We start from the raw sequence: 15,451 nt of genomic DNA, 5'->3' as shown, positions 1-15,451 counted from the left end.
CGGCGGCAGCGGCGGGGCTGGGCGGTGCCTGGCGCCCTCACGTCCCTTCCCTCCCTCCCTCCTTCCCTCTCCTCCCCCCCGTCGGCGCAGCGCTGTGGTGAAGCCGCATTGTTTGTGCCGAGGGGGGAGGGGAGCTTCTCAGCCCCGGGAGCTGAGCGCCGAGCCCGCAGCCGGACGGCGACCTGCGCCGCGCCTCACGAATGCGCCGCGCCCGGCTGCAGCAGCAGCCCCGCACCCAGCGCCGGGTCGCCGCCGCGGGCAGCGCGGCCCTCTCAGCGCCCGCTCGCCCGCCCGCGGCTGCCGGACGCGGGGCCAGGCGGCAGCAGCGGCGGGACCTCCGCCATTAAACCGGCCGCAGCGTCGGCCGCAGAGGCGGAGCGGGAGGTCTGTCAGCCGCGCTTCGGCGGCTCCCACAGCGTGAGTGAAGCCGGGCGGGCGGCGGGGGCCGGCGGGTGGGGGCTGCGGGGCCGGGAGCCGGCGGGTCTCGCCGCGGCGAGACGGAGACCGGCGGGGGAAGGGCAGGGCGGGCTGGGCACGGCAGCGGGGAGGGCGCGGGGGGGAGAGGCGGCCGGGGGCGAGGCGGGCGGGTGGGGAGGCTGCGCGGGGGGGAGCCGAGCGCGGCGGTCTGGGGGAGGGCGCCGCTCGAGCTGTTTTGTCAGCCGCCATATTTGTGGGCCGAGTATTTTCGCGGAGGGGAGGGAGGTGACTGTTGGGAAGGGCTGGAGATGATGGGCCTGGGCAGGAACCATCCTCCCGGGGGCCGGGAGGGGGGAATGCCGAGGCCGGGCAGGAACCATCGGCGCGGAGGGGTGTGTGCGCGCTGGAGGCTCCCTGGGCGTGGGCAGGAAGTGTTCGCGCAGAACCGGCGAGGGCGGGCCCGTGGGCGTGGGCAGGCCCCGTGCGCGGAGCGGTGGGGCGGCGGTGCTGGCGCGGGGGCGGCGGGAGCCGCGCCGGTAGCCGGGGTGGCTGCCTGATCCCGGGGGGCGCGGGCGAGGGGAGGCGGCGCCGGAGGTCTTCCGCCGGCTCGGGGGGAGAGCGGCGCTGGTGATCCCGCGGTGCTTAGCCGTCCCCGGGCCGATTCCCTGGGCTGCGTGAGCCCCGGTTCTTTGCATTCCCCTGAGGGGACTGCTCCTGCTCCACCGCTGAAGTTGCGGGTGGTGTCCGCCCCCGTATGCGTGTAAGCACTGTTCGCTTACCCTCCCTCATTGTCTAGGACTAAAGAGCATTCCTGTGTCTTTCTCTTTTTAATGGTCTGCATTAAAGTGTCCATTGAGAATGGAATTCCCTTTTCCATTTAGTAGGGGTATCCAGGGACCAAAGGCAATTTATTTGGAAAGGAGGAAGGTAACTAGAACAGAGATTGTAAAAGGAATTTGTAGTCCAAAATTATACGTTATCATACTTTTCCTGTTGGTTTTAGCTATCCTACGCTTTGATAAAAAGTAATTTTTCCCTCGTACCATGCATTCCACGCAAACAGCTGTCTTCATGTACTTTTGTCGTGGTGAGGGAAAGCGTCTGCTGGTGACTTTCTTCCCAAGCAGCTGATGTAATTCCAAGAGAGGAAAGCTGTGGATAACTTGCCTGTTTTATCTCCTGCAGTCTTTGAGTTGTTGTAAGAGGCAGAAAAGTGCTAACAGAAGTACATTCAAGTAATTTCATTTTGCTCTTAGTGTGGTATCTCTATTAATATTGAATGGAAACTGTCTTAGTTTACTCTTTTTCAAACTTAGGTCCATGGTCTTCATTCCTGTGCATCTACAGGATACTGGGGGGGGGGGGGGGGGGAAGAAAGGTGTCTGATAATTAACTAGGAAAAGCAAACCGATTGCCAGTCGTAAATTTGCTATGCAGAAATTTGGTTTTCCTCCAGAATATTTATAGGACATTTGCAAACAGAAGAATTTTTGAGAAACAAAACAAAACACTCCTTTGGCTTCCAGAGCATTTAGGTTATTCACACTAAGTTTCTATGAAATTTGGCCAGAGTACTACCAGTTCCAATTCTGTATTCATTGCATTGTATTTGTAGGGTATCCATTCTGCATTTAACTGTGACTAATTTGCTCCCTAATTTATTAACAGTTTAGTATTACAGGGAAGATGCTTAGATGTTAGCTTAATCATTTTTTATTATTCTGGTTCATACAGTCTATTTGACTGCTATGATAGTAGTCCTAAATCTTAAAGCAAGAACATTTGTGCTTTTGAATATTTTCTTCCTGTTTTTACTGCCTGCTTGCAGCTGTGCTTAAGAATTTCAGGAACAGAGGAACAGCTTGGAAACCTAGCATTAATGTGTTTTTCTGTGGTACTGGGTTAAGTTAGATAGTGAAGTGTGGACAAGTGGCACATTTTTTTGGTATCTGAAGGCTACCTCTTATCCCTCCCCCAGTATTTTGTCCAAACCAATCGCTATCCTCATGAACCACTATGAACAGCGACACAACCAGCCAAGAGGTAGGAAGGGACATTTAAAAAAAAGTGCAGACTTTTACATTTAGACAGAATTGAAGTGCAGTTATATGAGGTAAACATAATGTAAATGATCTCTTTTTCTTGATTGGTGACTAAATTAAAGACAGATATAAAAAAAATACCATAAAATGAAGCCATTCTGATCTGTAGTAGGTTGCTGTACGTTGGCGCATCAGTGTGTTTTAGCTGAAGAATCCCTCATTATTTATTCACAATAATAAACAGAAATCAAGGCCACTGTGTTATCTTTGGCCTCTGAATTATAAAATATATTGTGAAACTGGGAACTAACTTTTAATTTTGGTTAAATTATCAGTATGTCTTTGTTTCTAGTTATTGGACCCTCTGTAGCAGTATTAGTGGCTTAAACTTTATCAGTATGATTTAATCCTATGTTGTTGTCCTGGTTTTGGCTGGGGTAGAGTTAATTTTCTTTATTGTAGCTAGTGTGGAGCTATGTTTTGGATTTGTGCTAGAAACAGTGTTGATCGTACAGAGATGTTTTAGTTGTTGCTGAGCAGTGCTTACACAGAGTCAAGGCCTTTTCTGCTTCTCACACCACCCCACCAGTGAGTAGGCTGGGGGCGCACAAGAACTTGGGAGGGGACACAGCTGGGACATCTGACCCCAACTGACCTAAGGGCTATTCCATACCATATGATGTCATGCTCAGCATATAATGCTGGGAGAAGAAGAAGGAAGGGGGGGACGTTCAGAGTGATGATGTTTCTCTTCCCAAGTAGCTGTTACGTGTGATGGAACCTTGCTTTCCTGGAGATGGCTGAACACCTGCCTGCCCATGGGAAGGAGTGAATGAATTCCCTGTTTTGTTTTGCTTGCATGCACAGCTTTTGCTTTCCCTATTAAACTGTCTTTATCTCAGCCCATGAGTTTTCTGACTTTTACTCTCCTGATTCTCTCCCCCATCCCGCCTGGGGGGAGTGAGCAAGTGGCTGTGTGGTGCTTAGCTGCCGGCTGGGGTTAAACCATGACAGTTGTTTTACAGAATCAAATTATTAAATATTTCTTCCAAACTTGTTTGAAGAGGTGGAGTCTTTTTTTATTCATCTGTTGTTTATATAGAGCAGATCAGAGGTCTGTCATGATTAAACACTGACTGTTGTCTGGTTTTGTGCTTGTGCTATAAAAACAAGTAATAAGAGTTAAGGATTATTTGTGTGAAAGTTGGATTTATCAGCAACACCATTCTCACATGAATAATAAAACCAGCTTAGATTCTCTGGGAAAACAAGGTCAGTTTGTGACAGCAGATAGATCAGACCCTTTCAAGAACTAGTTTTAACACTAGCTGCTTAAATTATTTAGTCTTCCTGTAAAAGTTCCTTCAGTACTTTGAAGGTGCACCTTTAGAGTTTGGCATCATAGACTAAGCAAAAAGCAGGCGACATGTAGTAGTTTATGTAATTCTTCCAGCCCTTGCTATGTTCTTAATGAAATAGATATACTAGTCTTTAATGATAATTGTATTTTGATCTCTATATTTCTCTGCTATTTTGGCAATACATGCTAACATTAGCTGCATTATTTTAACTAATACACAACACTGACTTGAAGTTAGCTGAGGTTGAATTTTGCTATTTTTTAATGATTTATTAGGAAGAAGGAAGGAGGGGGATAGAAACTTTTAAACTTGACGTTATCGGTTGGTTTCATAATATTTTCAACCCTCATAGGAAAAAAAAAAAACATTAAAATGTCAAAAGGCATAAATATGGAAGCTTTTAATTAGAAATTTTGTGATCAAAATGCATGCCTGTCCTAGTCATGGTGCTGGGTGGGGGTGGGGGGCTGTCTTGCTGTACAGTATGTGGAAAGTTCTTTTTCCACTAAGGGATAAACTTGAAAATTATGTTAAAGAGCTTGGAGTTGTATTTAAAGACAGGGAGATTTTTATCTACCCCAGTTACTCTGAGAACAACTCTTGAAGAATCTATTGAGGGAGAAGGGTGTGCATACACGCACACTTACATGCAGGGAGCATGTTTTTGCTAGAAGTCAAATCTGCTTTACAGATGGAATATTTTCTAGGTGCAATCCGTACTGTGCCATATTGGGCATTGCAAGTTCAATTGTGTTCTTGTCATTCTGTAAAGAATAATAGACTCACTAAGAATTGAGAAGGGAAAAGTAAAAATTAAAGGACTGTCAAACTGCATACGTGCCATATTTGGAACTATGCGTGTTTTTCTAGCTTTAAGTATAGGTGTAGTAATTGAGTTGTTAACATGACTGTGTCAAATTGCACTGGAAAAAAATGCAGGGAAAACTTGTTTTTCTTTCATGATTATGTTAGTTCTTTTGGGGGGAGATCTGGAGAAAGTAAACTGTAGCTGTTGAAAAAAAATTCAAACTGCAGACACCCTTAAGTTATTAGGAAATACTGTATTAAAGGTTTTCTTACAATGTAACAGGTGTATTTTTTTTTCTTTCTGTGGCACTTCTGAACTGTGTTTTTTTTCTCATGCAGAGGTCTTACAGATAGCTCATTTGCAGGATTTCTGTATCAAGGATTTTGTATAGCTGTGTTTACTTACAGAAGCTGTTATTTAGGAGATCTATTTGTCTTAGGTTAAATTTGTACAAAACTGAGCAGTCCTATTAAGTATGGGTGACAGACTTTTTTTTTAAATTGAGTAGATGGGTTGGGGGCTATAGAACTGAAGGGGGTTTTTTGTTGCTATAATAAAAATAATATTTTAATATGAATTTTTGGAGTTCATAATATTAACGGTTGCTCTAATTTTAGGTAAACATTACCAAATGAGGAGAAAAGGAAGATGTCATCGAGTATCGGCAGCAAGGCATTCTTCTTCCCCGTGCAGTATTAAGCACTCCCCCACACGAGAAACCTTGACATACGCTCAAGCTCAAAGAATGGTTGAAATAGAAATTGAAGGTCGCCTGCATAGGATCAGTATCTTTGATCCTTTAGAGATTATATTAGAAGATGATCTTACAGCCCAGGAAATGAGTGAATGCAACAGCAATAAAGAAAATAGTGAAAGACCACCAGTTTGTCTAAGAAGCAAACGGCATAAAAATAACAAAGTGAAAAAGAAAAATGAAGCTCTTCCGAGCTCACATGGTATACCTGCTACAACAACTCCTCTTCCAGAACCAAAAGTACGGATTGTTGAATACAGTCCCCCTTCAGCTCCTCGGAGACCTCCAGTTTATTACAAATTCATTGAGAAGTCAGCAGAAGAACTTGATAACGAAGTTGAGTATGACATGGATGAAGAAGATTATGCATGGTTAGAAATAATAAATGAGAAGCGGAAAAGTGATGGAGTGTCAGTTGTGTCACAAAATATGTTTGAATTCCTTATGGATAGGTTTGAAAAGGAGTCTTACTGTGAGAACCAAAAACAGGGTGACCATCAGTCTTTAATTGATGAAGATGCAGTGTGTTGTATATGCATGGATGGTGAATGTCAGAACAGCAATGTAATCCTGTTTTGTGATATGTGTAATTTAGCAGTACATCAGGAATGCTATGGGGTGCCATATATACCTGAGGGCCAGTGGCTCTGCAGACACTGTCTGCAGTCCCGTTCTCGGCCTGTAGACTGTGTGCTGTGCCCAAACAAGGGAGGTGCCTTTAAAAAGACTGATGATGATCGTTGGGGACACGTGGTGTGTGCTTTGTGGATTCCAGAAGTTGGATTTGCCAATACAGTTTTTATTGAGCCAATTGATGGTGTCAGGAACATTCCCCCAGCCAGATGGAAGTTAACATGCTACCTCTGTAAACAGAAAGGTGTTGGTGCCTGCATCCAGTGCCACAAAGCAAACTGCTATACTGCATTCCATGTGACGTGTGCTCAAAAAGCCGGTCTATATATGAAAATGGAACCTGTGAAAGAACTAACTGGCAGCGGGACAACATTCTCTGTAAAAAAGACTGCCTATTGCGATGTACATACTCCACCAGGTTGCACAAGGAGACCTCTAAATATTTATGGAGAAGCTGAAATCAAAAACGGTGTTTGTAGAAAGGAGGGATCAGTCAGAACTGCTAGGTCTACATCAAAAGTCAGAAAAAAGACAAAAAAGGCCAAGAAAACAGTGGTTGAACCCTGCACGGTTATGCCGACAGTATCTGCTCCTTATATCCCCCCCCAGAGGTAAGCAAACCATCCAAGTGAGAGAAACCTTTACTTAATTAGTTGTTTAATTTTAAACCAATGCTTTTAGATGGCAGCTTGAAGTTTTTGTGCATTTCTTATATGCTTTCCTTAAAGGCCATACTCAGAGGATTAATGTAAATTATGTACATTGTACTTTTATGAAGTTGCATTAAAAATGCAGTAACTTCCCCAGAGAGATTAGTAAGTGGTCAAGTGGTCTGTCCTGTCCTCAGAAACCTTTTTTTTTTTTTGTCAGACCAAATCATGTGGTATGCTCAGTTGTTGTCATTTGCTGTCCTTTTGAGAATTAACCACAGAATTCAGAATAGCATATGTAGTTGACCTTCATATTAAAAAATCAGCCAAGCTCAGGGTTAACTGTATTCATAATTTGTGAATCTGAACTTCTTTTCGTAATTTTAAGAGCCCTAAAATGAAAATTACATTTGCATATATAAGATGTGAATCTTGTTCATCTCACCTAAATTAAGTACTGTAAGATCTGTGTAAGTAGTACAAACTCTCCAGGAATTATTTTCCTTGTGGGGCAGAGTAACTCTTCAGGAGGTTTTTCCTAAATTTGCATTTTTCCTTTTGCAAATGCAATAGTGTTTTATCAAGGCTTGGATGAATTTGGTACCTAGCAGACTTTTTTTAGAAAAGTTAGCAAGTAAGTGATGGTAAGTTCGTTGGTTAATGTATTCTTAGTCATGGAACCTGAAATGAATGTGCCCTCCCAGTCAATGATGCTATCAAATATCTGTCCTATAACTTTAGTAGAATGTTTGTGTTTGAACAAAAATTAATTAATGCATGTGACAGAGAGTTTTAATCGTAATCTCGTCTTTGCTTATGAATTTATACTTTGTAAGAAGTTCTGTTTAAGCTTATTTTTATATTAATGTGTCTTTTGTAGTTCTTGCAGGAGCTTTTCTTATGTGAGTGCAAATATAAAGCATGAACACCAGAACTGAAATTGCTCTTTACATTTAACATGCCATATTTTTCTATTCTAACAGTGGTGATCGGGGGGCTTGCACATGGCTCTAGATCTGGTGAGGCTAGTGAAGTGAAGCATCAGAAAGCAGGGATGTTTCAAGTGCTGTTTTCATAAGTAATAACAGAATTGGAGCAAAATGGAGATTTTTAGTATCTTTATTTCAGGAGTTCAAAACCTCAGCATAAACTTCAGTTAGGTTAGAACAGTAGCATCTCTTTTCAGATTTCTTTCAGTTAAGCTGAGTTATAATGCACTTCAACAGTGGAAATAATTTGTTTCTGGGATTTGAGCAATGACAGAAAGCTCTGGGGTAGAAAGATAGTTTTGGCTTTGCTGAACCTTTGAGACAGAATATACTGGGCTGAGAAACACAAAATTGGACTGTTGGGACTAAAGCCAAGTTTGTCTTTGTGGAGTATTTGTTTTGTTTCTAGCTTTTACAACATCAATATGTTTGTTTACCACTTGAATTAAATTCTTCCTGATTTAAGAACAGTAGTTTAGAAAGTTTCTCAAAACAGGCACCACTTCCATGTGCAAGTTCATTGTTTGTACTGTGACAGGACTCTGAATGCTCAGACAGTGAGGGCTCTTAAAATAATACAAATAAACCATGCTTTTTTGAAAGCTGATTCCTAAGTCTCAGGTAATGGACAATTAAGGCTGGTTAAATTAATCTAAATAAATACATGTTTTGAGACTGCAGTCCTTTCCTTTAATAAGTTTTGTTAATGCAAGTAGCTACTTACTGACTGACAAACAGCCTTTAGCTCCTGTGTGGTGTTTACAAACATCAGATTGCTTGCACTGTTCTCTGTTACGATTTGCTTGGTAAAATGGTATTGTTGTTCAGTGAGGCACTGCAGAAAAGCTTAAGTTGACAGTAAGCAACTAATACTGTTATTTAAATAGGTACTGTTGTACGTGGGAGGGGGAGTCCGTATAAAAGAATTTGGCTTTGTCTTAATTAGGACAATCCTGATTGGTGGTGTACTGTGTTTTGGTTTTTTAAGACAAAGTAAGAAAGAACATGAAGTGAGAGTTGAAGATTAGAATGCATGTTCTCAGTTGTACCTCTGTTAATTCTTTGCATTAATAACTTTCGTAAAAGCCAGACCCTAAAAGGATATTATAATCAGATTTTTTATTTTAAACAGTGTTCCTTTCCGCTTGTGTCATTAGATGCCAGGAACAGAAATATAAAGACCTCTCGCTCCCCTCTCGCTCCCCTCTCGCTCCCCTCTCGCTCCCCTCTCGCTCCCCTCTCGCTCCCCTCTCGCTCCCCTCTCGCTCCCCTCTCGCTCCCCTCTCGCTCCCCTCTCGCTCCCCTCTCTCTTCTTCTCCCCTTTAGTAACAACCAAATTTCGTCTGAAGACTGCGGAGAGTTTCAGCTTTCTTCTATTTATGCTCAGTTTCATGTTACTGGACACAAGTATAGTTCCTGTGTTCTATATCATAAGTGTAAACAATGGGCACAGTTTAAAACTATTTTAAAGTTTAGCTTTATTATAAATTGCTTGTCTTCAGATGAAGGAGACTCTTCTTAAGTACTCTTTTTAATATAAATGTGCATAGTCCTAGAAAACGAATACCTGAATTAAAAGCAAAATAAAAATGGGTATACTAAAAGGAAAAGTGATCATGCTGCAGACCCAAATCTCAGTTGTCTAATTTTCTTTGGCTATTCTTTTTTTTTTTTTTTTTACAAAAACTCGTGTGTGTGAGTTAAATACATACCCATAAACTAATAATGAATGATGTGGATCATTTCACAGCATTCTTAATTTAAATTATCCCTTTTCTCTAATCTGTTTTTTAATGTGCTTTTTTTCCCTTGGAGATGAAACATGATTTGCCTTTGCAGAGATCTCAAGGAAGAGCAATTAAGCTATTTAAATCATCAGAGAAGAAACATATATGCTCAGCGTTTAAACACTAGTGCTTTTTTCCTAAAGAATTTGAAACGAACATGTTTTCAACATCTCTGGAAATTAAGGCACATGTGGAGATGTTAGGTTTGGTGTACTTTCTTAATCATTAATAACAAGACTCTATGTCTGCTTGGCATATAGCTGATTCTTTAGAGTTGGTAGCTGGAGAAGTATAGAAATATGAAGATTATAGTGAGGAGGAAAATACGTGGTGGATGTAGCCCCTGAGCGCACCCGCTGAAGCTTGAGGAAAACCCTCTTGCCATTTCTGTTTCATTTAAGGTGGAAGGATAGTATGCTGTTTCCTTAACTGGATAGTGAGTGTATATGAAAGATTGGGCATTTTAATAACACCGTTTGTAATAATTCTGTTTTCCAAAACACCTATCTTAGTGTTTAGGATGTGTTAAAAAGACTGGTGTAGAACAACGTACTTCATAATTTCTACACAACTTCCTGTAGCTCATTAATTTCTGTATCAGCTTATCTGTAGGTCATGTTTCTGTGCTACTGTCTTTAATGATTTTGAGAGCTGAACGCTTTCCAGTTACCAGACGTTCTTACACGGGTGTCATACTCTAAGCTTTTTGCTGTTAAATTACATAGATAGTGTCATTCTGTAGGTCATTTGTAATCTAATTATATGGCCTCTCAGACTTATTTGTGATTTAAGTGTAGGATCAGAAATTTTTAACCATTGATGATAGGAGATGAACGCATGCTTCCCCTGTCTCTTCTTTTTTTTTTTTTTTAATGCTGAACATCTATCTATCCTGTTGCCTAGGTATTTTAGAAAGTCTATACCTAAGTATCCACTTCCAAAGGTGCAGTAGGTCATGTTAGAACCTTAAGGTGACTTCAGTTTTCATTGCTGTCAGTGCTGACTTTTTAGTAACTTGCTTAGCACTTGGAATGGTATATGGGACCCCCAGGGAACGTCTTATGCATATATGATTTGCATCAGGCCTTCTGATGCAAATTATATATGCAAGACAAGTGTCTTGTCTCTTTCCTAGGAAATGCCATTCCATTTTTCTTGAAATATAAAACTGTTGAAGATTGTTGCTTATGTTGTACTGGTTGCATTCATCAGTTTGTTTTTTTTTTTTTTGAACAGGCAGAAGTGAGCTTAGTCTAAAAGTCACATGTTTCTGGGAAGTGTCAGAGCAGCTGTGTTATGTGGGGGGGCGAGTGGGGAAGGACACTCCCTCAAACTGTACCTCTGTATGGGGAGGACAGGCAGTACCCCTACCTGTTGGCAAATGGTCGTCAGAAAAGTGGCCTCCCGCTGCCACCAGCTAGTTTGTCTGAAGACAGTGGCAAATTTGTTTTTGTACTGTTCGTAACTCTGCTGATGGTGTGTGATGGTTGAATTTTGCCTAGTAGATAATTTTTTTTTTTCCCCTAATAAAATACTAAAAGTGTTTCATTTAGATAGCAGGTCCAGAATTTCCAAGTTAGGAAATCCTAACTTTTAGGGCTGACTTGACTATCTCAATCTAGCTTCTTGTCTATGTTAGTTATCTTGTACTGGTTCTGTGCTCCATTTCTTGTGGATTTTTTTTTTCCCCTGTTGCTGCTCATCCTTGTCCTTTGTAACAGCTGCCTTATACAGTGAGTAGGATGGATACACAAAGGAGAAGAGTTGCAGTGTTAGCTGGGAAATCTATCTGGTTTCTCTTACTTTTGAGTGCTTGATTATTTAGTACAAGTAACATTGTTTTGGTGTAGTCTCTTGATCTTGTGTGTTGAAAGAGGCATTTAAAATGTGATTGCCTGATGAAAAGCAAAGCCTGTGTCAGTATTCATGTTCTTCAAAAATGTTGTGAAACTAGGATATTGTGGCTATATACTTGGAGGGAGATTGCATGTGATATAAAATATTTAATCTTCAATGTTTTCAAAATATACACTGAGATACAGTGTAATCTGCTTTATTAAAATACCATTCATGCAAGTATTGCTTTATTAAGTGGAAGCAGATATTTTAAAGTATATAAAATTTTTTTTTCATCTTTCGTTTCGGTTTCTATATGGTATATTTGTGTCTGAAATTACAAAAGCATTTGAAATGCAATACTTGTACAGAGAGCAAAAAATAAGCAAAAAAAAGCCCAACTTTCATAATAAGTAGGAACAAGGTGTTATACTTGTTTTCCATGTTGTATGCATGAGTTGTGTGGCATCGTGTGGCATCCCCCATTGTGTGGGGGAAAAGAATAAATGCTGCTTAAAATGCAGCATAAAAAAGCCATTGAAAAATACTACTGGAGCCAGTGTTGCAAAAAAAATGAAAGCTGAATAAATCCAGAGTAATGTCTGTTAGCTGTTTATCCTTGAATATACATGTATGTCTACTTTCACAAAATCATGGGGAAATACTTATTTTAATTACTTATTTTAATTACAGGAGTGCATGGTGTAGATATGCTTTATGGGGGTACCTAATAATTAGATGATGGAATCACCTAGGTAAAGTAGAAGGGCGTGGTAGCAGGCATCATCCACTGATGTTTCTTGTAAGATGGATCGACTTTGAAACCTTTCTGATACATGTGGAAACTACTGCTGATGTCATCCTGACCTCTTTGCTTAAATAAAAAAATGATTTTGCCTAAATCAAGAAAAGAACTACTACAGTGTCCACTAGCTTTGCCTCAGTGGTATTTAAAAAAAATAAAATAAGGTAACTTTAGAGCTTCATTTTCAAGCTAGTTCGTCTTGACTCTGGTTGGCTTATTAAATAAGAATTAATTAATGTGTTTGAGAGAGTGTGACTTATTAAATAGATTGTAAAAGTGGATTTTGAGTAAAAATAATGGGGAAGATACTTGTATATCTGGTATTAAGAGCTACATTGATTGATGCCGAGGGGTGATTTCCCCCCAAAAAAAATTCCAGAGGATGGAAGTGCTGTCTCATATTTAAATATGCCCTTTTTACAAAATGGATATAGGAATATGGTGTACATATCATTTTTTTTCCCTTTCTTTTCTGTCTTCTGTTTATTTTTCATGAACAGGGCAAAGAAGCTTAAAACAGAAATTAATACGTTAGGTATTTCTGTACAGTATTCTGTGCATCCTCTAGGGGTTTTGGTCCACAATGATTACATATGTGATAATGTAGTTATGGAGATCAAAATTCATGTGTGTTTATTTTTCAGTACTTCTGAGTTTCACCAGTTATGTGAACTTCCATTACATTTTTTTTGGTGGCAATTAGAGGGTGTTGCATCTTGTAAGTGCCATACAAAAACATGATTTTCAGAATGCATTGTCTGAAGAGCTGTCTCCTCTCAGTTTTTTATTCAACAGTCAAGTTACAGAGTGCACAAAAATGAGTAGATAAATACTGAGATTTCTTTTATTACCGATAAAAAGGTGATTTTTGATTAATGCTTTATCTTCTGCTGATGTGAATTTAGCCTTTTTGAGATTAGATTTCAAAATCATGTGTGGTATGGTTATCACTACTACAAAAAAAGAAGCACAGAAAAATATTTTGAGTAATTTTAAGGAAAAGTTGTGACTCAGTATTATGTATAGGAAGTGGCAGAAGTAAATCTATGCATGTGATTTTTCTGAGAAGACTAAGGAGGTTTTCCAGTATGACAGGGTGGGGGTTTTTTTATTGTTTTTTTTTTTTTCCTTATCCAAAGGTTTGGAAGATCACAAATTTAATTGTTAGAATAGGAATGAAGTAACCTGCTATAACTAAAAGAGAATTGACTGAAATAACATACCATTTTCTTACCTCTTAAGTTCAGTGTTCTACTTTCCTGTCCAAGAAAAATTATACAAGCTGTTTGCTCGAGTAGAAAAATAGATACATGGTTTCACAGTCATGTGAAGCAAGAAAAAGTGCTTCCTACATGTTCAGTCAAAATGAAATATTATTTAAATATCAATAAATGTAGAAAAAAGAATAGGAATGTGGAGAGACTTTCAGGCTTCAGAAAATGTATCAGCAGATACAGTGTTGGATTCTCAACCTAGCAGAGAAAGGCAAATTCAATATCTAGGATTTTAAAACATACAGACAAAAAGGAATAACTGTGAAGATGATTAAGCACTGTGTTAGACTAGTAAGGGAAGTGATTTGGGAACGGGACATTCCTGTTTCCCCAAATCTTCGATACAAAAGCTGGAAAGTAGTTATAATTAGGAAAGTGTGTATTCGTCACATGGGGATTCTGCAGACTTGCGTTGCACAGAAGTTTAAATGAAATCATTGTCAGTCTTTTCAGGATTTGTTATGTACCCTGTTGGGAACATAGCTGACTTCTGCTAGTTACAAAAGAACCCTTACCCTTATCCTTTTTCAAAAGGAAATAAAGACACGCAGATGGACTCCAATTTTTACATAGTTACTCATCTACCTGTGTTGTCTTTAAAACTGATCGAAAGGGTTTGTTTGGGGTTTTTTTAGTTAAGAAATCATATAGTAACTTAAACTTTTTATTGAGGGAGGGAATAACATACAGACACAGCACCAAAACTGTGTGTCTCCACTGGTTTTTTTTGGTGGTTTTGTTTTGTTTTGTTTAAAGATATATTGAAAGACGAGTTTTACAAACACTGTTTGATAGACAGCTGCTGCCAGAGGTTCTGTTTGGAAAGGGTAGGGTTTCATCTGTCCAAGCAGGCTTTCTCATCTTCAAAAGCTGAAGTTTTTGGATATGGAGCTAGGAGGAATATTTGGCAAGGCCCCAGAATTAATTCCAATTCCCAAACCAGACACTTTCATAGCTTTTTATTCTCTTTTTTCTGCTACTTCTCTTTCAGTTAGTGTCATTGGAATTACTGTAATTGTCTGAAGGTAATTTTTGTGTCTTTCCTGGTTCCTATGAGTCTCAGTATGTTCTGTGGAACTTTGCTGAGCAAGGCTTGAAAATTCAAATGTTTTTGAAACTCAGTTTACTTTGTTACAATTTGTTCCATTTAGATTTTTTTATGTTTTATTCTGACAGATTTTAGAAACATATCTGCAATCTTTGTGTTGGAAAATAGGGGTATTTTATTTGCCCAGTGAAGTGGAACATCATTTGATTGTTTATGGGTATTAGCATAGCTCAAGAGAAACTGGTATTTTAGTGATACTAAAGAAAATTTTACAGACTATAATTTAGTTTTGCTAGTCTTTTGCATGTACCTTTAATACAGCTATGTTGGATAAAGGAAGATTCAAAATAACAAATTGATGAAACTAGAGGCTCAGGAGAAGTATAGTAATTAAAATACTAGGTTTAGTTCATGTTTAAAAATTGATTGGGTTTGGTGGGTATTTGATCTCACTTAATCTTACAGATTTTCATATTAAGTTCCTTCTGCCTGGGTCACTATAGTAATAGTGGCAAAATCACATACTTGCTTAAGGAAATTTTCTCTCCAGTTTGTATTTTGAAAACTTGAGAATGGAGAGATGCTATAGAAGTCTTCATATATTATAACAGTAAAATGGTATTTGTAGGGTTAAAAAGCATGTATGGTCTGTGGAGTGGTTAGTGATGATTAATAGAAAACTGGCTGATTATCTCTTGTTGGCTTTCTTATGTTAAACTGCCGCATAGTTAGTCACCAAAAATGTTTTCCGTTCTTCTTGTAACTAGTTGCCATAGTTGCCACAGTGATATGTAGCTGAAACTGGGAGAGGAAGGCAGTCATGAGTAGGAAGAAGGAAGCTGTGAGATTGCTAATGTGACAAGAGCACATGTCTTCTGTTGACAAAAACTATTTTATGCATTTATCTAAAAGATGAGGAAACACAGGACTGAGTAACACTTGGCTTTCTCTGAATGCTTTGACCATTGCATTAAGATCACCCTTTGCAGGGTAGATTATCCATCAGACGTCTTCCGTGTGAGTTGAGGGTTTGTGTAGATCAGCTGA

At 39.8% G+C, this 15,451-nt stretch overlaps 1 protein-coding gene across 5 annotated transcripts in view; it reads left to right on the top strand.

Annotated features, from left to right (window-relative positions):
- The first annotated feature begins 10 nt into the window (after window positions 1-10).
- Window positions 11-15,451, top strand: part of BRD1 (bromodomain containing 1) — a 65,823-nt gene continuing 50,382 nt past the window's right edge. For 2 of the 5 annotated variants that reach the window (XM_072860298.1, XM_072860290.1), the window contains exons 1-2: window positions 20-417; window positions 5,246-6,626. In XM_072860298.1, the coding sequence (XP_072716399.1) occupies window positions 5,260-6,626 (1,367 nt within the window). In that variant the 5' untranslated portion in view covers window positions 20-417; window positions 5,246-5,259. Of the gene's footprint in view, window positions 418-1,047; window positions 1,178-5,245; window positions 6,627-15,451 lie in introns of those variants that run through there. The other 3 variants (XM_072860308.1, XM_072860274.1, XM_072860282.1) reach the window with 3 other exon arrangements.

This window comes from Ciconia boyciana, chromosome 1 (assembly GCF_034638445.1).
Source record: "Ciconia boyciana chromosome 1, ASM3463844v1, whole genome shotgun sequence".
Taxonomy (NCBI): domain Eukaryota; kingdom Metazoa; phylum Chordata; class Aves; order Ciconiiformes; family Ciconiidae; genus Ciconia; species Ciconia boyciana.
The sequence above is the reverse complement of the archived record's forward strand: the minus strand, read 5'-3'. Positions and strand labels throughout refer to the sequence as shown.